The 23,285-nt window shown below is 32.5% G+C and overlaps 2 protein-coding genes across 2 annotated transcripts in view; one reads left to right on the top strand and one right to left on the bottom strand.

Moving 5' to 3' along the window:
• LOC113519515 (nostrin) overlaps window positions 1-794 on the bottom strand; it is an 84,419-nt gene extending 83,625 nt beyond the window's left edge. Inside the window, exon 1 of the mRNA XM_026904640.3 lies at window positions 573-794. The gene's annotated coding sequence lies outside the window, so the exon portion shown is untranslated. The remainder of the gene's footprint in view (window positions 1-572) is intronic.
• A 710-nt stretch (window positions 795-1,504) lies between these two features.
• Window positions 1,505-23,092, top strand: LOC113518411 (uncharacterized). Its single transcript, XM_026903323.3, has 20 exons — window positions 1,505-1,900; window positions 4,534-4,685; window positions 6,340-6,526; window positions 7,880-8,125; window positions 9,453-9,581; window positions 10,233-10,362; window positions 10,867-11,006; window positions 11,513-11,667; window positions 12,011-12,195; window positions 12,588-12,751; window positions 13,494-13,719; window positions 15,745-15,856; window positions 17,921-18,037; window positions 18,510-18,621; window positions 18,958-19,088; window positions 19,443-19,550; window positions 20,282-20,412; window positions 20,563-20,623; window positions 21,120-21,347; window positions 23,003-23,092. Exons 1-20 carry the CDS (start codon window positions 1,585-1,587, stop codon window positions 23,090-23,092), a joined length of 3,120 nt encoding a protein of 1,039 aa, XP_026759124.2. The 5' UTR covers window positions 1,505-1,584.
• The last annotated feature ends 193 nt before the right edge of the window (window positions 23,093-23,285 follow it).

Here is a 23,285-nt window from a genome sequence, read left to right as displayed (position 1 = left end):
AGGTAAATTACTGCCAAATGAATTCCGTCCGTATACCAACTAGATAAGATCTGTTTCCGTTAATATAAACATTGTGTATTAAATGGAAAAGCGCCCTGGGCCTCCTCATTTCAACAGGGTAACATGTAATGAGCTAAATGGTCCTTGCGTCACCAGACAAATCATGTTGGTTGGTTGGCTATTCATTCACCTATAATTTGTCTAATAGACTATTGAATATAGATAAACCGTTTTCCTCAGCGTAACTATTTGCAAGAGTTTTGTTTAATATTATCACGTACTATGCTCTTATTGAGATTAAAGTCAGTAGTAGTATTTATAAAATTTTGCGACCGATTCAAAATAGCGGAATTTCATTTAGCTGTATGTTTGTGTAATGTAATGTAAAACATTTAGCTACAGTAAAACTACAGATGACAGTGAAACAATTGAGACTCTTGTAATTATGTATTCCATCATTTAGTACAAATACTTAAGCGAATTGTCTGCTAAATTTCCATTATCACATGTAACAATGTCAACAAACAAAACGGTTTGTAAGTTCGATGTAAAGAAAATGAATAATTACTCACCGATATCCAAAGACAATCTCCGTTCTAAACACTTGTGCCAAATCCCATTAAATAACTCGTCCACACGAACTTTTATTTCACTTGGTTTTCTTACTGGGAAAACTAATGAATCGTCGTATGTGTAACGATAAGTTCTCGCAACGAGTGCGACATTCAACACCGAGCGATGTCGGAGAGCTACTGGACCGGAGTACCGACTAGCGGAGTGGATCGAGGAACGCCGGCCAAGCGCAGGCGCAGACCGAATGGTGGAACGCCGCCGCCATATGGGCCGGGCCATGCGACGTTCTCGCCGTTGGTCCCTCGAGCCGGATAAATTCAGCGACATTGCGCCAGCGCGGGGGACCTGACCGATTTGCTGCGCTTACTACATAATAATCTGATTCCACTTATAGTGCAAACAACATCTGGTCCCTCTATTTACCACAAAACATTGAAAAATTATTTAATATTCTATGATGTTCTATATCTGTGTTTATTACAATATATACACTTTATATTATTTAATGTAAAGTTAACTTGTTTGTAATCATTAATTATTTATTTCCTTAACAGAAATATAAATACATAATTGTTGATTGATAACAGTAATATGGATTAACGCTAAGAATAATAACTAAAATAACTTGTATCTGAATTCTTCTTATCGTTTCTTCTGATATTATAATAGTAGAAACTTACGACAACATTTGTATCAAATTCAACACCTGGATTACTTTATCCTAATTTTGTTGGTGGAAAAATCGCGGAAAAAGTAAAACAGTGAAACACATTCATTAAAATAAGAAAAGGTTTCATTATCTTTATACTAGCTTTATCTAACAATACCACTATAAAATAACCATAGATTAAGTAACACCTATGAGATGACTAATAAAACTTTTTAATGACTGCTTTGGCATATAATTAACAAATAAACGTCGGAAGTGGTCTAGATTGTAGTCAATAATAATATTGTAGTACAATAATTTCATTTAATTATAGGTACAAATAAATGTAGTCATTCTACATAATGGAAAAGAAGCATTCTACTTTCACATCATCTAAATCTCGTAAAAAAAAAGGAAAAAAGGCTGATATGCCCACGAAAAAAGCGAAGGGTAATTGCAATGTTTCTCAAAGTGCATCGCACACAAAATACTATCGCATCGAAAAACACCGAGATGCGTATGAAAAAATTACGAAAGAAGAATATTTGGGATTTTCGGAATCAATATCTGGCTCATCTGAAACTTATCACTGTGTCCACGGGCCAGAAGGAAAACAGTATAGTGAAAAAGGGAAATTAAAGAGGAATCTCTTAAAAGAATTAGATCCTGTGCCTGTAGGTAAGTATAGACGAAGGATAATAATTTTTTTAATACATTTAGAATTAAGAAATAAATAGGAATAAAAATAAATTTTAGGATTATTATAAATTAAAAATTATATATACAATATGGAGTTCTTCAAAAAGGACATGTTATTGAACCCTAAGAATGCGCTAAATTGGCTATGTCACGAGGATTGAATTATTTATCAGTCTTTTTTTATAAATTAAAAACCCCCATTGTTAATACTTTGATAGATAGATGGACAGACGAACAGGCAAAATTCCTAGAAATTTGTTTTTAATTTTCTATTGCTTTTATTAAGACCGCTCATATAATTTTTTCTTAAATATCTTCTGTCTTCTTCTGTCACATCGCCTAATTACAATTTTTTATATTCGTAACACATGAATTTGTATACAACTTTAAATTTTCACGCATGTCTGCGATGTCTTTGCCTAGATTTAAAAATTGTATGGAGATACAACTAAATACATTTTTCTTTCCTATAAAATTATATAATACTGTACAGTAAATTATAAAAACACTCTTCGGCATTCGAATATAAAGGTACTGCTTTTGGCAGAAGGCCTTTAGCAGGTAGATAAAGATCTACCTGCTTAAGGTCTTCTGCTAAAAGAGCCAGTGTGCCCTTACGTAAAAACTACAAACATTTACAGCAGAAGGGCGCCCTCTTAATTTCAATGTGCATTCAAAATTCATAAAGAAAGTTTGTCATAAAACTACTGTTCTTCTAATGGTGCTAGAAACGAGGACTTTCCCTTGCCTACATATCCTTTGGTGGTTGGATGGTTTAAATACACACGTAGTGTTATGGTCTTATATTTAATTTCTCGCGACACCATACTGGCCTCTAAACCTATATTTTTTGAATAATTAAGTTGCTTGTAGTACCAGACTGTGATTTACAAATATTAATTATTTTGGAATTTACGGTTTTTTTTAATTAATGACAACAAAATAGTAACCCCGTCCTCGCTGATGAAAGCAGATAAGTTGGACGAGCCGATTGTTTTTTTTTTTTATTTTTACGTAACGATTTTAAGTTAGACTTTTAAGATCACAACTGTGAGAACCGAATCCAATTTGGTGCAGTAGTTTTTACGTCATGCAAAACAAAAAGCCTCATATATTTTTTTCTTAAATGTCTTTCATGTATGGACATGGTTTAGTTACAATTTTATTATATTTACTCTTTATTAAAAATGTAATGCATTTTAGATGTCGGTTGAATATTTTTTGAAATAATTATTATAAATCTTTTGTGTTTTTTTAAACATGTGCTCTTATGAGCGATAAAAAGTAAAAATAAATTGAAATTGATTTATATTTTTGAGTATATTGTGGCGGATTAAAAGAATTTATTATATCACAACACGATTCCAATTCGAAAATACCTTAAGGCGCCTGAGGAAATAAAATGATTTAGGCACACAAAAAAGAAACTCGAAATAAAACCCTACAAACCATCTAACGTAGTAACTATAGGTTAATATCCTCCTATTATAGCGAGAGATCCATGCCCAGAAATAGAATGTTAATAGGTTTTTATAGTACGGGTTATTTTTAAAATACCGTGATTAATCGTCAGTCAATGAGAGAATGATAAGTCATAATTCGTAAATAAAGTTTTCTTTATGGCTCTTGACCAGGATAACCTTCAAAAACATTTTTTTTCAAACCTAGCCGAATTTATGTTTTTATGGTACAAGATATATATGTCTGATACTCACGACTTAGCCTGCTTAGATTAGCATATAAATTATTTATATAATACTTTAGCATCCCGTATCATTACCCGCGTGAATCAATATATAAAGTATCCTTTATACTAAGTTAATTAAAATTCATTCAAATCCGTTCACTAGTTTTTGTATGAAAGTATAACGAACATTCATCCATCTATGTATCTGTCGTTACAAGCTGTCGCCTTTATTATATTAATAAAATAATATTTTATAGGTATAAATATTTTTAATGTATTATACATGTACTGTTAGTATGTCTTGATAAATAAATAAATAGAAAATACGAATATTTCATATTTTGTTTGTCTATTACAAATAATATAAATTTATTTTATTTTTATTTATTTATTTATTAAATACAAAAAAATATAATAAATATATAATAAAAAAATATATGATCATAATTAATAATAGAATTACAAATAAAAAATCAAAAGATTTTTAACCGATTTTAAACATTCTTTCACCTATAGAAAGCTATATTATAAACGTGTAATGTGGGCTGTACCTACCTATTTTATATAAAAAAAAACTTGTAAACGCATGGCGAGTCGCTATTTGTAAATTTAACCGATTTGATTTGTCTTTTTGTCGGAAATCCTCTATTACATTCGGTATTATCCGAGACCCTTAATTATGTTTATCCATGATGCGATCCTGGTCGCTTTATGGAACTTGTCCTGGTTCTGTCTGTCTTTATATACAATATGAGCGTTGGATACTTACGGAACTGTTAATAGTATATTATGCATTAAATTGTGTACATGTAATTCCTTAGTGTATTAAATATTTAAAATCATTCGACTATCTAAGTATACTTAATAAAATTTCAAAATTATTTACAAACTTTTACGTTTATAATAATATTATTTTATTATTTAGACCGTAAATGGAACGACGAATGTCCACTAACTTACAATTGGGAGATAGTAAAGAAGTTAGAGTTTCTAATCACAGACCCAACTGTGACGCAGCAAATCGATCGGCTGAAGGCTCACCTTCGGGATTTGTCCAGAATATCTTGCTACGGTTTTGTATCCTTTTAAATACAACGTCTATGGTTGTCATCGGAGACGTTCTTATATTTTAAGCGTAATCAGTAACTAACTCATTCATACGAGTATGTACAGTGCTCAGTGGCGAGCTAAGCCTGTCGGAGGCCTGAGGCGGCAAAGCTGAATGAAGCCCCCAGTTTAAGAATTTGATGTGATTTTACAAGCTTTTTATTCAGTTCACATTTGCATTAAAAATAAAGATATGAATGAAGAAAATAAAATACGAATCGATCAGCAAAAATCAATAAGTATAAATCATAAGTAGTTTTTAGAGAATCCCTAGAAACATAGGCCGCCCCTTCCACCCATAGTCTTCTTATGGAGTGCTATCTTCTACTCAATATCTGGTTAAATATGAAATATAATCTACGTATATCTAAGGGTTTTATTATATCGTAAAATTTAAATTACAAAAAGGAAATATTTGTTTGTTTATAAAGGATAAATTTAAATACTACTCAACCGATTTTAAAAATTCTTTCACCTACTGAAAGGTTCATTATCAGTCAGTAACAAAAGCTATATATTATTTTTGAAAATTCTGTCTACTTGTGTGAAGCCGGGCCAATCTCTAGTATACTATATTATATTTATATATACTTGACGATGATAAAACAACTGAAAAAATATTCTAAAATAAAATAATGTTTTTAAAAAGTGCATTAGTAGTTTTACAAATTAATCCTATAATTATATTTTATAATGTAATATATCCTAAATAGTGAATGTAATCGTAAGTACAAGTTTTTAATTCGAATTCGATTAATTGACCATGAAATATGTGGCGTAAGACAAACACCTAAAATCATAAACTTACGAGAAAGGGAAAGCGGGTGTCCCAATTGTGAAACGATCACGTTCAATAAGTAGGCACCATTGATATATTATGTTTCTATGAACCCGTGTTATGAACACAAGAAATATTATATGTTTGAGAATACACTTTGCGCGTCTGCTGTGAGTTTATCGAGACTCGAGATAGAGTAGGTACGTTTCGTAATATTTAAATCTATAAAGCGCTGTTAGCTGTTAATCATAAATCGTACTTAGGTACCTTCTATAGGATTAATCTTAAAAAAATATGATAAACCATACCTTTACAGTATATAACCATATTATAGTATGTACGTGTGATCCCGGCGTAGAGTAGGCCATCCCTTGCATTCCCGTGGCTGCGTAAGAGCCGTCTAAGAAAACTTAATAGTCGAGAGATGTGCAACAACGTCCCTAGCATCACCAAAAGCCTAACTGCAATTGCCAACTCGTCTGCTAAGCGTGGCAACCTCTGACAAAATCCCTCTTATGGAGGAGGCCTATGTTTAGTAGTGAACAGTTAATGGCTCATATGATGATGATAGTATGTACCCAGATGGTCATAAGTATTTTTTACAAATTGCATATAATTATAATTACAATAATTATAATGTACGAATATGAACGTGGATGTATATAATTTGTTGCTATCTTTTGGGTATAATTAATATATATTTGGTTAATATATAATATGTCGTAATTCAATAGAAGTACGAATAAATGAATTTTTTTCCCTGATAAAAATTTTAATACTTTGTTATATAATTTATATAATTATTTTATTATATATAATTCTGTAATATTCCGATGAAGTAATCAGAAAATCGACATTCTGGATAGTCTATGCATAGTACTAGATAATTTGATAGAAGCACAATACAACCAGCCTGCGTTAAAGGAAGAGCTGATGCTTCTAGTTCAGAATATGGATAAACCGATTCTACTGAATTCCGCTTCGGATGTTATAACTTATTTCGACCATCTCAGACGGTATTTAGGATTTTTGGGTACGTATATTTCTTTCTTTATTTATAGTTCAGCTGTGCAATGTTATTGATTTTGTTAAAAATATATACCTATTACTAATTTGTTTATATCTACTTAGTAATCACACTTGTAGGTGATAAGTATTATTGTCTCTATGTGCATATAAAAATATAGCTGCAACGCAAGTTGTCTGCATTTTTTCCTTTAAATATGCTAATGAAATTATATGTGGTTAACGTTAAGATGGCACGCCTCTCTAACTTTTTATATCAATATGTATGACAACATACAGACGTGGGGGGGAGGGATTGTTAGTACCGATATTATCCATGCCTAATTCCTACATTGAAACCTTTTAAACATTTTTACTCACATAAGAGTAGTTTTAATTCTTTAAATTTTGGAGGGGTATGCTATGTCATAGATAATCTATATCTACTGGATACTGCAACTCAATATTTTATGTTACAAGTTCCGATATGCGCAATTTCCTCTCTCTTACAAACTCTAGTTTTACAAGCGATTTCAGACTGTGATAGTAGCTTACCATCTGGCAAACTATATTCAAACAGTGTGTATAGAACATTTTAATTTAATTCGACTTCTCCCTTTTGCGATAAGGTTACAACTTTCTAGACTCAAACAGTGATTAGTCCATGTTAAAAGCAATGATGAATTCCGTAAAAGAATGACAAATAACACGAGGAATACCAATTAGATTAACGTCTGCAACAGTAATGAGGGCATTGCCAGTAATACTCAAAGGATTTTACTCCTATTAAGGAATCATACTCGCATTGTCGAACGGACCCCACGTGCCACACGTGATTGAGAACAGCGTTCTACTTTTACCCGATAATTTATTATCTGTTATTCATAATAATTATCAAGTATTTTAAAAAATTTTATTACAATAAAAAATTATTAATACGTGCTAATCTTATGAGGGTTGTACCGATTAGAAGAGTTATTTTAACTTTTCTCACGTATCACAAAATTTAAGTCACATTAATTGAATCGAAGATTGTCTGGAAAAAGTTGCTGGAGCATCTACACTGCCTTTTTCTTTGCTATTATTTTATTTATGTTCTTTTAGGTATTTTTTTAATGATATAATAAGAAATTAATAAATAATTTTGCAAGAAGTAAAATTCTGAGATTATGATATTTCGATCTTGGAATCTTCAGACCATAAGACAATGTTTTACAGACCCATCGACCTCTAGGATCACATTATCTTTCTATATCAAATTTACATGCTTCAATTATAGCATAATACGTTCTCAAATATAAGTATATTTGAGTACATATGATTATGATAGGAACCGTAATTATTTCCTAAAGTTTTATTGAAAATTATTTTAAAATTTAAGGCTACCTTTTAATGCAAGTCCCCAACGATGACGTATTCGACCTGGTCTCGAAGGGTTTAATATGGCAGTTATCAGCACCTGACCAGATTCGTGGACATGGAGCTGCTCAACTCCGGCACACCCTCGCTGCAGCCGCTCCAGTACTATATCAGACAGTAGTCAGAATGTTAGGAGTTAGCACCTTGCATAGATATCCCACTTACCTGGAGGTTGCTCTCTTATTGGCTTGTGATAACGTTGATAATTGTAAGTGATAACTATTGTAATATATATCTTACCAATAAAATAAAATTGTAACTAAACGATATCTGTACACGGGAGATATTTAAGTAAAATTGATATGAGGGGTCTTAACAACAATAGGACCACAACAATAACTTTTAGAAATTTTGTCTGTTTGTCTATTTGTATGTTTGTTCCGGCATCACGCAAATACTATTGCACCAAATTGAATGAAATATTCACTATTGTATTCTGGAAGATTTAACTTAAAAACTGGTGTATGTTTTATCTTGATATATCATTTAGAAATTGGTTATTAGTTTTACTACTTTTGAAATCCACGCATACAAAGTAGCGGAAAAAAAGCTAGTTTAGAATATAATGGAAACGATTTTAAAGGAAATGGTTTGAAATATGACGTTAACACTTTTTTTATGATACTTTGAACGGCAAAGAAGCTGACGGCTCACCAGTAAGAATATAATAACTATTACAAAAGACATGAATAGCACCACAGCATATCAGCTGTTATCTGAATATAGGCCGCCTATTACTGGGGGGTTTTGTCGGTAGTTGCCACGCTTGGCAGGTGAATTAGCATCCGCAGTTAGGCTTTGTTGATATTTTAAGATGGACGCTGCTGCCCGTTCCCCATCCATTACATTTCCTCCCCCCCCCCCCTTTTACGCCATTCTACGCCGGGACCACGCGGCAATACTGTTATTGATACTGAATAATAAATAACGTGATTTTTATACTCTTTCTTGGTTCACTTTTAAAAATAAACTAATACTGAATTTAAAATTAGGCACATGGCCTATTGAAATATATATAGATATAAAAAGGCAAATATAGATACATAAAAATCGGACACATATCTACGAGTATATTTATAATACATCTGTAAAGAGGTCAATTCTATACATGAAATATATTTCCAAAATAACTATCAAGGGGTGATTAGTAATCGATACTGATGCCAAAAATGCAAACAGTAAAATTTTTGTCTGTCTGTCTGCATGTTCGTTATAGAAACAAAAACTACTCGCTGGATTTTAACGAAACTTGGTACAATTATTCTTCATACTCCTGGGCAGGTTTTAGTATACTTTTCATCACGCTACTATCAATAGGAGCAGAGCAGTGAAGGAAAATGTTGGGAAAACGGGAGAAGTTACGCCATTTTTAAGCTGCCGTCGCATGTGCAGCCTTAATGGCCACTTTTTAAAATGTAAAAATGTCCACCCGTGCGACGCTGGGACGGACCGCTAGTACTATACATAAGTAGCTTAAAGGATTGAATAATATGATTCTTCAAAAGATTGTAAAATAAAATAAATTAAAATTGTAGGTATAGAGATGATGAGAGAAAATATTATAGAAAATATATTTTACCGCTTCAATCCATACTTCCCGGAGAGAAATTTGCCAGTTTACGATATCAATCCAGCAGATCCACAAGACTACAATATTAAATTAGGTTAGCGACCTTTACCTGTGTTGTATACACCACACTTTCTAATTTCAAACAAGCAAAATTTATATTTCTGTCATAAAGGTATTATATTTTAATTAAAAAATAATGAGTCCTAATTTGATGCATTAACCATTTAAGCATGATATTAATTCGACTGTATTCTAGTCACTTATCGCTTAATTATAAAGCCTTTTCTAATTCACTTTATCATAATCATAATATGAATAATAAATGATCGTATTTACCTACTAGTATTATCTAGATATTTTGCTAAGTATTATTATTTTTCTTATAATGTATAGGCATATCTACTATTACTTATAAAAACTACTAACATCCCCAACAGTAGGACGTTACATATTTGAGTGCTAATAGACAAGGGTCTCTCCTCGTATAACAGGAATATATATTTTACAATTTTATTATAATAACATAAAATTCAATTTGTATGTTATTACACTAATTAATAGAAGAATAACAATCAGATATGAAGTACATCTGACTCTTACCTTGTGTCCAAGAGGGGAGCCTATAGCACCCAGTCTTTAGATCTTTTAGTATATCCAATACATTACCTTATTTTTCTTTACAATATAGTTATTTGCATTAAATAAAAATATTATCTAAAGGCATTAATTTATAGTTATTTTATAGGTGATAGCAGTGTTAATATATCAACTACTCTATCTTTATTACTTGTGCTGGGAAAAACAACGAAACAATATCTGGATGAAAATCCCAAGTTAAAGTTACTTCTTCCTTGTCCAGATAATTATGCACAAAGGTATTATGATTATAAAATTAGTATTAGTAATTTTTACCCTATAATAATATTTACCTTACATTTTCCAGATAGATAGCTTTAGCCATCAATTGATTTTTACGACATTAAAAATTATCCACAATACTATTGGGAATTTAAGTAAAATTACGTAAGCGTTTAAGAGTAGTGTAGCTTCCTATTAGTATATAAAATAATTGTTAAACTGGTCTACAAGCTCCAAAGATTATGCTTCGTATAACAATACTAAAATTTTATTTCTCGTAAAGTAAAAATTTGCATGATAAATGATAGGCCAGAAACAATTTATATACTGATTTCTCTGTCTAAAGATATTTTCGATACTGAAGGTATGGGACAATTTTTTAGATATTACTGTACCAGTAAAATAATATAAAAAAATTACAATATTTTAAAAAGAAATACGTGGATTAAGCAAATAATAAGAGTGATTAACTTCAAATAGTATTAATTATTAAAAAAAATATATATGTATTATGATTACAGATGTTTTATATGGGCATTCAGATATGAATGCCGAGCGAGGGGACACGGGCATCAGCGAAATACGATGACTGTAATCGCCATGGTTCTATTGCACTGTTTTGGTGATCGATTGATGTGTTTCTCTAACCAACTAATGCCTGGTATGTGTTTCACAAAAAAGCAAGAGTGTCTTTAAATATAAAACTACTCTATTCCGTTACAGAAATTGTATAATAATTTAGTTTATAATTAAATTAAGTAAGTTTTCATGATATTATTTTGACGTTTACTCGATTAAATTAATTGCATAATTTAATTTCACAGCATATAATAAGCCACCCCTTCCTTTCCCACGGGTGTCGTCAACGGAGGAAACTTGATGTACGAGGGATGGGCAGCACTGTCCCTTTTAAAACATCTCCAAGGCCTAACTGCGGTTGCCATCTCTCCTATTAAGTGTTAGCCTATGTTCAGCGGTGTACAGTTAACGGCTGATATGGAGTCTGAAAATAGCGCGGATTTTTACATGTTCAAAACGGTTTTAGGTTTGTAAAAGTAATGAATACGTGAGCACTATATGACGCGTAAAATTATTGAAATAAGTTTCTTGGTATTCTGAGGTTTCATAATATTTTGATGTATACGGTTAATTATGTCACTTTTATAGATGTGATGTCGTTGTCAGTTCTGACAGAGCTGCCTCGAAGATCGGATTGGATTTCCACTGTAAATTTCAACACTGGACAATTGGATGTTCAGTTCAAGAAAATACTTATTTCTCTATCTGTAGACATGATCAAGCTTTTCCCATATAATAAATTTGTAAGTGTTTAATTAGTTATAAAACTTTTTTTTTTTACTACAGACTTAAATAAACTATTCGGTTTAGAAAGTGATGTTAAAAACTAACTGTACTCTGGGAGTTTGTCCGTTTATATTAGTAAAAATTTGGATACGATCTCTCTACAAAATTTTAATCAAATCTGTTCGACCTTTTCAGTATACGTAACAAAGATCTAAATTTTTACATCCATAATATTAAAAAGATAACAAGAAAGCCTGATTCACAAACACCTAGAAAATAGGAATATAATATAATTTAACACGATTCATTCATGATTAGATTTTGTCAGGAAATGTTTTTAAATAAAGTTAAAATTTTTAGATGGTGGAATCTCAACACTGGCTTCTCGGTCTCATGTATCTTTTAGACCCAGGTCTTTGCTCCCTCAGGGCCAAGTGGTCACCATCTCTTTTCGCTGAAATTCGTAAGATAGCCCTGCAAGCTTTGGTGTGCACATTGCCGTTGGCTGCACACCACCTGGCCAAAGATTATGGACTGATAAGAAGGTGAATTATCTGGTTTATTTGAAATAAATATAGTTACATGATAGATACACTATGTATCTAAGAAATTGCAACACATGAAGGATCGCAGTGAATTCTGTGATATAAATAGTGCTATTTCGTGTTTATAGTTCGCCACTTTCCATCAGGTGGGCGATCAGCTTGTTTGCTATTCATAAAAAAAAAATCGTTAAAGATATAAATACAACTTATACACATAGCTAATCTGAAGTATTTTTTATATCAAAATGGCAAAGTTATAATACAGAATAGAAAGGTACCTTGCATGTCATAGAATATTTAAAATGTGATTTTCAGTGGTGTTCAAGTTTATAGGTGATCCGTCAGCGTCTTTGTCGTTCTAAGTAAGATGAAACATTTTGTCTTTGTTCTAGAATATTGTGGTACATCGAATGGTACACCGAGAGTCCTTACGAGTTACCTGTACTGTATTGGTGTGTTAGACTGCTGCAGGTAGCTATTTACAACAGAGATACACCAGAGCGTACTGCCTCCATTCAAGATTTGTTTGACACTCATGGCATCATTATCCTAATACGTAAGTACGATTATTATATTATAAAACGAATATAATTAATTTGAATATGAAAATTCGCTAAATTTAAGGTTAAATCATACCTATTTCTAATTAATAATTATGTCAAATTGTAGAGAAACTCGTTATATTTATTATCTCTTGTTTAATTCTTTTGTATCCATTTATAATTTATTTAATAGATGATTTTATTTTGGAAAAAGCTGTGATAGAAAACTATTATTTACTCGATCAATTTTAGTATATTATTTTACATCATATTTAAACGTATTTTCAGAAGTTAACGTGACTTGATTTGAAATAGATAGAATATATGTACGAACTTGATTATATTGCTGATGCTTGCTTGAATTCACCATTCGTTTCATACCAGTAATAACATAACCACAACATATACCTAATACCCATATTGCCATGTGTGAATGGTAATCCCGCCCGTGCTATCGACGGTATACGCTGGCGGGACGTCAGTCAGAAATGATAGGCGAAGGTGAAAGCAGGACAGTTGAATCATCATGGTGAATTCAACAAGAATCAATTATGATGATTTTCAGGGGAAACTGCGTCGAGGTTGACCTGTAAGGGTATATTGCTAGCAATGGGGCTTTTAGACCCCTTACTAACAATCTTTTTTCTTCATATGAAAGGTTTTATGTTCTGCGACTTCCCTGGTTCTGTTCATGTCTATAAGCAACGATTACCATTTTCCATCAAGTGATCTGTCATCATATTTTCTGGTTTTCAGATCTTTGCGACACGCTTCTTGAACAAAAGTCGCCTCCAGTGGAAAAGAGTCAAGCAATCATAGCTCTGTGCCTCCGGTTACTCACCAGCGCCGTGGATAATAACACGCGTCTAAAATGCTGCGTGTATCCAAACATCAAATGGCCATCATCCGTCAATAGCTTTGCGAGAAAAATGCTCGATGTGATACTGTTTGCTCTTGAAAAAAACTTTATTATCAGTGACAGGTTAGCTTATTCTTTAGCTTTTATGCAGTGGTGGACTAAGGGAGGGGGGAAGGGGCTGCATGTCCCAGGCTCTTTGTCCTGGAGGGCTTCCCCATAGGGAACATGAGTAAAATAGAATCCTCCAAAGGCCGCCATTTTCCTCGTCCAGGTCCACAATCTATGTATATTTATTTAAGTTTTATTTTAAATTTTAGTTGCATGATTTTAACTAATTAAATAATAATAACACTTATATATACAAATGTAAACTGAATAATAAGCTTGTAAAATTACAAGAACTTTTAAAACTGAAGGCCTCATTCAACTTTGCCGCCCCGGGCTTCTGACGGGCTTAGTCCGCCACTGCTTCTATACCTATCATTGTGAATGTTCTCGAGTCGAAATCTGTTCCTGTATGGTGCGATAAAAATAAGTAGGGTTACCATCTATTACTCATATAACAATCCAGCATTATAAAAATAAAATTGTTTAAAGAACCTATTATATATCAATATTATCAGTTTAGTAATTTAAGCAATGAAGTCAAATCAAGTTGTCGGAATACATTACGATGTATGAAATGGGTTATGAAAGTGGATGAATGAAGGGATCCATGTAGGAACATAGTCCTTTGGCATTCGGTCCTCTCTTCCTACTGCGTAAAGGTCATGTGAAGATAAATTATTTAACAGCCATACTAATTACCTGATTGTAAGAAACTGGACAATGAACTGAAATACAATTCAGATCTTAATACGAACCAAGTTCGTTTTCTGATTTCACTTGACTTAGGTAAAGTAAGGTTTACTACTGTAAAGTAGGTGTTCTGTAATATTTGATCAATGATTGCGCCATACTCTGAACGCTTAAATGATGATAGTAAATGGGTAAATGTGTTACTTCCATCAATATATTGAAAGGATGCGAGCAATTAAATAGGTACATGAAACTGTGGACAATTAGGGGCCTTGGTCCGATTACGCCCATTTAGTGTGCGTACTCGATATTATTAATGGTTAGTTCTGAAATGACACCATTTTATTAAATATTATTATTACAATTTTTAATGCCTGCGATATTTTCTTCTAGTGAATTATCTGATTCTAGTGTAAGGGCACACGAGTATGCGACCACTGATCCACTGCATTTTCTGACCAATTTGTCCTTGCAACTGCACTGTCTGTGTTTACTAATTTCCTTTACTCACTCCCAACGTCCCTTTTTTTCTCGATTCTATTCTTCATATCGTAGGTGGCGGTTTCCACCAACAAATGTATTCCCAAGAAGAACTGAAATTAGATAGGCGGCCGGTGTTAATACCGAAAGCCAAAATGTATTACACCGACCCCAAATAATTTTGATAAGAGCAGGAAGATGATGATGATGATTACTAGCATTTGTAAATAAATTACGTAAACTGAGATATAATGTAGTGTAAATGGAAATACAGTTTCAAAATGTAATTGCTCACAAATTGTAAACAATTATATTTTTAAATACTATTTCTATTGTATTGTGTGTGACAATTTCTAATTGTATAATTATGTTCATGTCGAAAATGGTTTGCATTTGTGAAATTTTAAATTAATCTTCATAAAAAAAAACATATTAATATAAGTAGATATGTTATATAAGAATTTATCTTTGATAATTTTTGGGTACAATGAAATCGGTTAAAAACCTATAGAAATAGTGCAGGTGTTCTCACTTATAAGGATAGTTTCATTCTGTTGCACTGAAAGGTTTATTATTGGAGTATTACCTATACTCTTGTCGTTATGGTAATCACTATCCTCGACCTAGACTTGCCCGCATTTCCTAAAGCATATTTCAGTCTAACGTAGCCTAGCATTTCCTCTTGGATAATTAATAAAATCTAGATAAATATTTATAAATTTTACTATTAATAGCGCACTGCTTAAATCAGTGGATATTTCTTCACACAATATAGATCTTTTATACCTAAAATAAGGCATAGGAGTTTCTTACATCAAGTAAGTAGTAGTATGAAAGTAAAAAAACAAGTTATGAATTGCTTATTTACAGATGGTTAATTGCATTACTAAATTTCGTTTGGGAGTCAATAATTTGGAAGAAAGAATACAGAGACATTTTTATTATTAACAATGGTATATTCAAATTATTGGATATAGTAACCGTAAGTTTATTTATGCATTTAGTTTTGGACGTAAATATAGTCATCACAAAATGCATATTATCCTATATTTTAAATATACTATCGAAACTTATTGCGTTTCGTTAAGTTCCGATAATCTATTTAAAATATGTGTCAACATAGCCAATATTAAAAATTAACTATTACGTACAGTAATCCTTTTATTGTGATTTTAAATTTTAATAAATTTTACGTAATAAAGTAACGTGAAATATTTTAGTGGCATAGTATTGATATTTATTCAGTAATATCTATGGATCGCCTCCCTTATAAAGGTTTCAAGTATCTACTAATTGGTTCAATCCAGATCAAATCTACAAAAAAGTATACATCAATTACGACCTTTGTTTATTAGTTTTTACTCATAGAACATAAATATCTAATGTTATACAATCCATGTTTACCACTTTCTATGAAGTGGGCCGACCATGTACCTAGTCGTAATTTTATCATATACTAGCTTTTTACCCACTATTTCGCATGTGAGGATTTTAGAAGTAGGAAAGTCAATATCAGATCATTTTTAAACGTTGTGTCAAAATAATACATATATCAGTTTTAAGTTAGATCTTCAGGAACATTGAAAACCACATTCAATTTGGTGCAGTAGTTTTTACGTGATACCAGAACAATCATACAGAACAGAACAGACAGACAAATATTTTATAAATAATTGTTTTGGCTTTTATTGCTCCTTTTAAAACCACTTACATCGATTTTTTTAAATATCTTTCATATACAGACATTGTTTAGTTACAATTATTATACTAAGATCTCATTACGGAATACGAATAATTTTTATACAGGTTTGTACATTTTCAAAATAGTTTGTAATCAATAAAAGGAATTCGAACAAGGACCGCTCTTACTCGGGCGGGTAGACTAGATCGTGAGATTGTGAAAAATATTCACTAACAAACGGGAATCGTGACTTCCTTACGTTGGATAACTAAGTGTTCAATTGAATTAGATGTTGGCTCCTGATTGGTCCGCTATTCGCTTCTGGGTACTTCTTTTTGTTGGATACAACTTCCTAAAAGTAGATATGAGGATAGATAAAAATAAATTGTTGCGGTCTCCTTGAATGGTTTTCTCTCTGGTTGCTAAGAGATTCGAAAGACAAAACCTAACTGCCTTCGACAAGATAAATGAATACGACCAAGACAGAAGAAGAAGGCGAACAAATTGACGACAATAAATTTGTCTTCTTATTTTTATTCTCACGCCTTTCAAACTTTTTCGACTTTTCAAGTGGTCCTTCGACCCTTCGACCTTTACATAAGTTATAAAAATATATATAAACAAATAAATAATTGATACTGTGCAAATTATACCGCGCCATTAATTTCAACTTAAACAGTGCTCAAAAAAAGTTCCTCAATTATCTAATAAGTGTATTACAAATACACTTATTAGATAATTGAGGAACTTTTTTTGAACATTTTAACATTTTTTAATAGAAAATAATCATATCATTATAAACAGATATTAATAAAAGTGTTTATACTGTGCGGGGATCGAACCTATAACCCTTTTTGTTGAGTCGTTAGAATGATAAGAAGTGACAACTAGACTCACTTCCACATGTGTATAATATACATATAATAGTAAAAATTTTTCTTTTGTACATACACATGTACGAGTACCCGTATTTTGGCGTGCGGTCCCAGCATAGAATAGGCCACCTTTTCCTTTTTTATGGGTATCGAAAGATGTGACTAAGGGAATTTGACAGTCGAGAAATGTGCAGCATAGCTTGTCTTCAAACATCACCGAATCCTAATTGCGGTTGCAAACAAGCCTGCCAAGCGTGCAAAACCCCTTTTATGGGAGAGATCTATGTTCAGCAATGGACAGATAACGACTGATATGATATGATGATGGTGTACTCGTAGGTGCTCGTATTATCATTGTGTTCCCTAATTTTTCAAATGTCTCTCGCAACATCCTACCTGAAAAAAAGGAATAGTGACATTTATTGGTAGCACTTTAGTATTTCTATATAATGACGAACTAAGAATTACTTAACAAATTAAAAATTAACAGATGACGAGTCCCCCGGTTCAGTGCATCGCCCTAGCACTGATATGCGATGCGGCGCGCGCCGGAGATGCTATTGGTCAGCTGGTCACATGGAGAGCTACTAATGGCGCTTCCAGTGCTGTAAATCATTTCATTATATTTCCTATCCTGTCCATCATATATTTGACCTCATCAACAACAGTTATACGAATTTTTATTTCCTATTTAGGAATTTGTATCATTTTTACTGTATGAGATCGAAGATCTTTTGTATAATGGTAGAATTCCTGTTTGAAATTTGGAAGCTGTACGGGGATATAGCTGACTAACTGGTAACCGATTGGAGAAAAGTTGTTGAGTGGTGACAAGCAAACTTAATAGATGACTTTTGCCATGGAATAATAAAAAAAAACCCTAAAAACATTGCAAAAAATGGAGTAGACGAGGTGTTGTATAGTTAAGACTCCTCCACATAGTTGCATGTGGGAGAGCCTTTGTTTAATAGTAGATGAAGGATGGGTTGTAGCGAATCATCGCTGAGATAAAATAATTAAGATTTCTGTTATGTAAATACACATCAGCATCTTCAACTAATAAATTAACCACATTTCAGAATTCAAATTTAGTTAAACGTGGGGCAACAGTTGCAAGTTTGTTAGCAGCGATATTTCGTGACGAATGTCGAGCTACAGGAGTTAAGCTGAATGAATATGGTATATTGCAGGGTAAGGAACTATTCATGTTCTCCACTGCAAGTTTTTTTAAGGAACTATTCATGTTCTCCACTACAAGTTTTTTTATAATAAGTATATAGAAGTAGTAAGCAAACTGAGAAAAAGTGGTAATCACCGGAGATTGTACATTACATTGTGGACATTATGGAATTGAGAATTCCAAATATACATTATTGTGCTGTTCATTATATACTTCATAACTGGCTGCCTCTGGACCAGAAAACCAAGTTATATACCACTTATGATAGTTAATTTATTTTAGGTTTCAGAAAATCATATTGTATTTTTCCAATTCGCATTTCTAGTTTTGAGTTTATTATTCCTCAGATTTAAATTGTCCTCTATTGTCATCGATCGTGCGATGTGAACTGAATGATGCAGAGTTTTGCAGTGACAAAAATACGCGTACGCCTTATTGCTTGGCGGCTGCAAATTTGGCTGGTTCTAGAATGTCCAAGGTAATTATTTTATACTAGAGTCAGGCAAAATGTCTTTTAATGTCTCATATCATCTTTATTGTTTTATTGACCGCGTGCTATCAATATCGCTTTTGCCGCTAATACCAGTGAACTGCAAACTGTGTCTATACTTGTGAAGATCATGCAATCAGTAAATTTTCGGTTCTTTTTTTTATTTTCAATCTTAATCACTGAAGCTTAGAGTTTACGATAATTCTTCGGATGGAAATCAACTTTTTGACATTGCCCCATGGATTTCATTTTTACTATCGCTGAAGATACGTGTAAGTCCATCATCCATAAATAATATTGTTTAACTATATTTTATCAAGTAAAAATGTGATCTTATTGCAGGCTTACGCTATTTTGCATATGCTGTCAGTTGATTTTGAATACAAAGTAAATTTAGCTGATGAAGCCTACAACCTTTATAAGAATGTACAATTGGCACCAGAAGACGAGGTAAGATTTATTATATAATATATCAAGTACCTAACGAAATGCTGTTTACAGCATTTTTAAATGTAGGTAAAAAATCCATCTGGCAAAAGGTAAGCTAGGCTGTTATTCTTATTAAAAAAATATAACACATGTATAACTCAACATTTTTATATCCACTGGTTGGTTCATTTGACACCATATCTATTGTGTAGGCGATGGTACCGCCAGTTGAACGGGCGCCGTTGTTTTGCTTTCATGGAATGATACAAAAAATTGCTTATTCAAGGTTCAAAATACTTCACTCATTGTGAGTTTTTGTGCCTTACAAGATTACCATAAAATTATTTACAAATATATTTTGTTTAATATATTATAGTGAGGAATAGTGTCTCTTAATAGATTGAATTATTGTAAATAAAAAAGAATATAGACCTATTTATTATTCTATTATTTATTATTCTCATGTTTATTCTATAAGTAATACTATCGAAATTTTATTTCACATTAGTGATTGTTATTTAAACTTTTTAAAATCTAGCATTTTACGCATCACAATCCTTTTTTAAACTTATAAATTGTAATAGGGCCATGCATGAAACAAATTATGAAAATAGATGAAGTACGTAGATAATATTTGTGATGACTTGAAAATAAATATAATAACTATTAGTCTTTAGCAATGAAGTACAAAATAAGAGCAGAACGGTGATAATTTGTATATATTATTTTGAAATGTGATATTTTTAAAACAGGCGATTCTGGTGCTTTGTTCTTATTATCTGACAATAAAACTTAACGAAGTTTGGATGGAGACGCAAGCCCAAAATCCAGAGTTACTACCCCAAGATAATTATATACTTAGAGAGTTTCTACATATTGGCAAGTAAGTTTAATATTTCTTTGTTTAGATTCTGTTAAAAATAATTATATTAAATTTTAAAGGATAAAAAACTGTTATTTTATGTCATTAGAATATAAATCTAAAACGGAGTATCAGGTACCTAGTCATATACTTTTTTAAATTGTATTACAGGGGCTGGGCCAAAGAAATAAAACGCCAACAAGAACAAATTATCGAAAATGAAAGAAAAAAGGTATATACATATAAAAACGATTAAATTTCGGCACCTAAGTATATCTTTATCAAAGTGAAAAGAGAACTGCAAAACAAAGTCCAACCAAAGGTTCCTACCAGACTGAACTTGTTTTAATCTAAATGTTTTTAATTATGACGTCATTTTACGATTTTTCTACTTTTTTTACCACTCAATCTCCCAGCATGTATGGTTTGAAGTCTAAAATGAAACTTCAGTATCAGAATTGTAACCCTATTTGCGCTAAAGGTTGACGCTGATGACTCATATATAAAGAATGAACTAAGATGATTTTCAAAGAAGACTATGTTGATGCCCACCTAATATTTTAAGTTGGGGGAAAGGGATAGTTATTAATGCCCCGCCAGCATATACCGTTAGCGCGGGCGGGGTTACCATTCCATTATCACCATTGAAAAAAAAAATACTGTCAGCTAAATTGCTAGTAACTGTTCACCGGGTCGATGGGAACCTACTGAGATGTTTAACATTACAGGATCAAGAAGAAGAAAGCTCTCTATACGCATTCTTGGGACGGGTACGATTAAACATTGCCCTGGATGCACTCCGCGAGGTGCGTTGTATCGCGCGTTCAGCCGACCGAGCTTGCATCACTCACGCCTTACTGCATGATGCGGTGCGAGCTCACCACAGACGTTCAATTTACACGAAGACACTTGAAACACCCGTACTGAAGACTTACGGCCCTACGCTGGATGATCAGGTCAGAAGGTTAACGGATTCAAAATAATAAACAGGATATTATTTTTTATACAATTCAGAAAGGCAAATAAGCTAACGGCCCACGTAATGGAAAATGGCATCATTTTTTGCAAAATGGAACATTTATTCATTATTTAAGCCGTTCACGTATGCTGGACATAGGCCTCCCCCATAGACTGCCATGAGGAACGGTGCTAAACCACCTGCATCCACTTAGTCCCTGCAATGCACTTGAGGATGTCATTCTATCTAGAGAAAAGTAGTTTTACACTGCATTTACCCCTACGAGGTCGCCACTCCAGAACCTTTCTTCCCCATGATGACACAAACTAATACAATGTAACTCCTATAATACCCCTAAGGGTTGCTATTCCTGAGGACCTTAGTAATACCTTCTTAAACTACGCTGTAATTTTACTGTCATATTCTTCTTTTCAAACCGAAGCACAGCCAACCGAAGCTGCTTCACGATAGAATGATATACATATGACAGTACATAAGAGCCACATTGTGTTTTTCCCTTTACATAAAAAGAATTTTATAGAATGCACTATTTTATTAAATATTAATAAAACATGTCATCCCAATAGAAATAATTTTAGAAAAATAAAAGTCACTAATTTTGCAACTATTCGTTTAATTAATTTTTGTTAATTTTTTTTTAAAAGGGTGAGTATCGCCCTTTGTTCAGAATCTGATCCATGACTTACTGGGCACCTGTATAATGTTTGGATCTTTAAAATGATTTTAGGTGCAAACTATAGCCAGAACGACTATATAACAAACAGGTTGTAGTCTAAAGAGCGTGCATTTTCTTCATTATTGATGAACGCTTAATTTTAATAAAACTATCTATCATTTTGAATTTAAAATTAAAAAAAAATATGGATTACTTTTGTACTTAATTTTCACTCAACTATACAACAAATATTGCTAAATATAATATTTTTATTACAACTTTCTGTGCAAGTGCAATAAACCTACTTGGAAAGTGTATAACTACTTTAATAAGCAGTTAGTTATAGCGTTCTTAGAATAAAAAAAAATGTAAGTCATTGTCATTTTTTTTACAAAAAACTATACTGGATTTAGAAGAAAATGCAATCTTTTGTTAGTATTTGTTAAAAAGAACTTTTATACTTAGAAGACATTTGCGTAACGTACTTGTGTAATCTGCCGAGTGGTCCCGGCATAGAATAGGCCACCCCTTCCTTTTCCGTGGGTGTCATGAGGGCGAGGATGGGTAGCAGCGTCCTTTTTAAAACATCTCCAAAGCCATAACTGCGGCTGCCAATCCGCCTGCCAAGCATGGCAACTACTGACAAAACCCCTCAAGTTGGAGGCATGTTCAGCAGTGGACAGTTAAAGACATAATAATGATGACTTGTATAATCTATGTCAATAAAACTTTATGAAAAAGTAAGTAAATTTTGTTGATAATATTATATCAACACTCTCTAAATCACATTAATCGATATTTTTATTTGTGCTCCTATTGAACTTATTTATGACCTGATTAATTATTCGCTTGTCCATTTTTTCATTATATTCTATAGACAGACACAGCTTATGACGTGCAAATCTAATGCAGTATGCAACTAGGCCGTTGGTATTTTGTCCTTGTCACCATGGTGAACAATGTAACCATTGTTTCAGAATATCACCGGACAAAATGTAAAGGTGTACAGTATAGCAGCAAAGGAAAAACCAAGGCCGAGGAAAAACAGCTCGACGTCTTCATCTTGAGTATACAGATTTCTCCATAAAATATTACTCACTGATATATTTACTTATACTTTTAATACTGTTATAAAATTGTTTTCATTTCAGTTTGTTTCCAATAGTTATTAATATCTTCTCAACAGATACAACTCGGGGAAGGGATGTTAGTAATGGGGAAGTTAATCCCCATTGCTATCAATATACCGTATCAGGTCGA

Source organism: Galleria mellonella, unplaced genomic scaffold (assembly GCF_026898425.1).
Source record: "Galleria mellonella isolate WM207_F2 unplaced genomic scaffold, CSIRO_AGI_GalMel_v1 utg33, whole genome shotgun sequence".
NCBI lineage: Eukaryota > Metazoa > Arthropoda > Insecta > Lepidoptera > Pyralidae > Galleria > Galleria mellonella.
The sequence above is the reverse complement of the archived record's forward strand: the minus strand, read 5'-3'. Positions and strand labels throughout refer to the sequence as shown.

Excerpts from the sequence above, each read along its gene's own strand:
- LOC113518411 (XM_026903323.3), top strand. The coding sequence starts at position 1,585 with ATGGAAAAGAAGCATTCTACTTTCACATCATCTAAATCTCGTAAAAAA. Across the intron at positions 1,901-4,533 it reads ATTAGATCCTGTGCCTGTAG|ACCGTAAATGGAACGACGAA; the intron begins GTAAGTATAGAC and ends TTTATTATTTAG. Across the intron at positions 9,582-10,232 it reads AGACTACAATATTAAATTAG|GTGATAGCAGTGTTAATATA; the intron begins GTTAGCGACCTT and ends GTTATTTTATAG.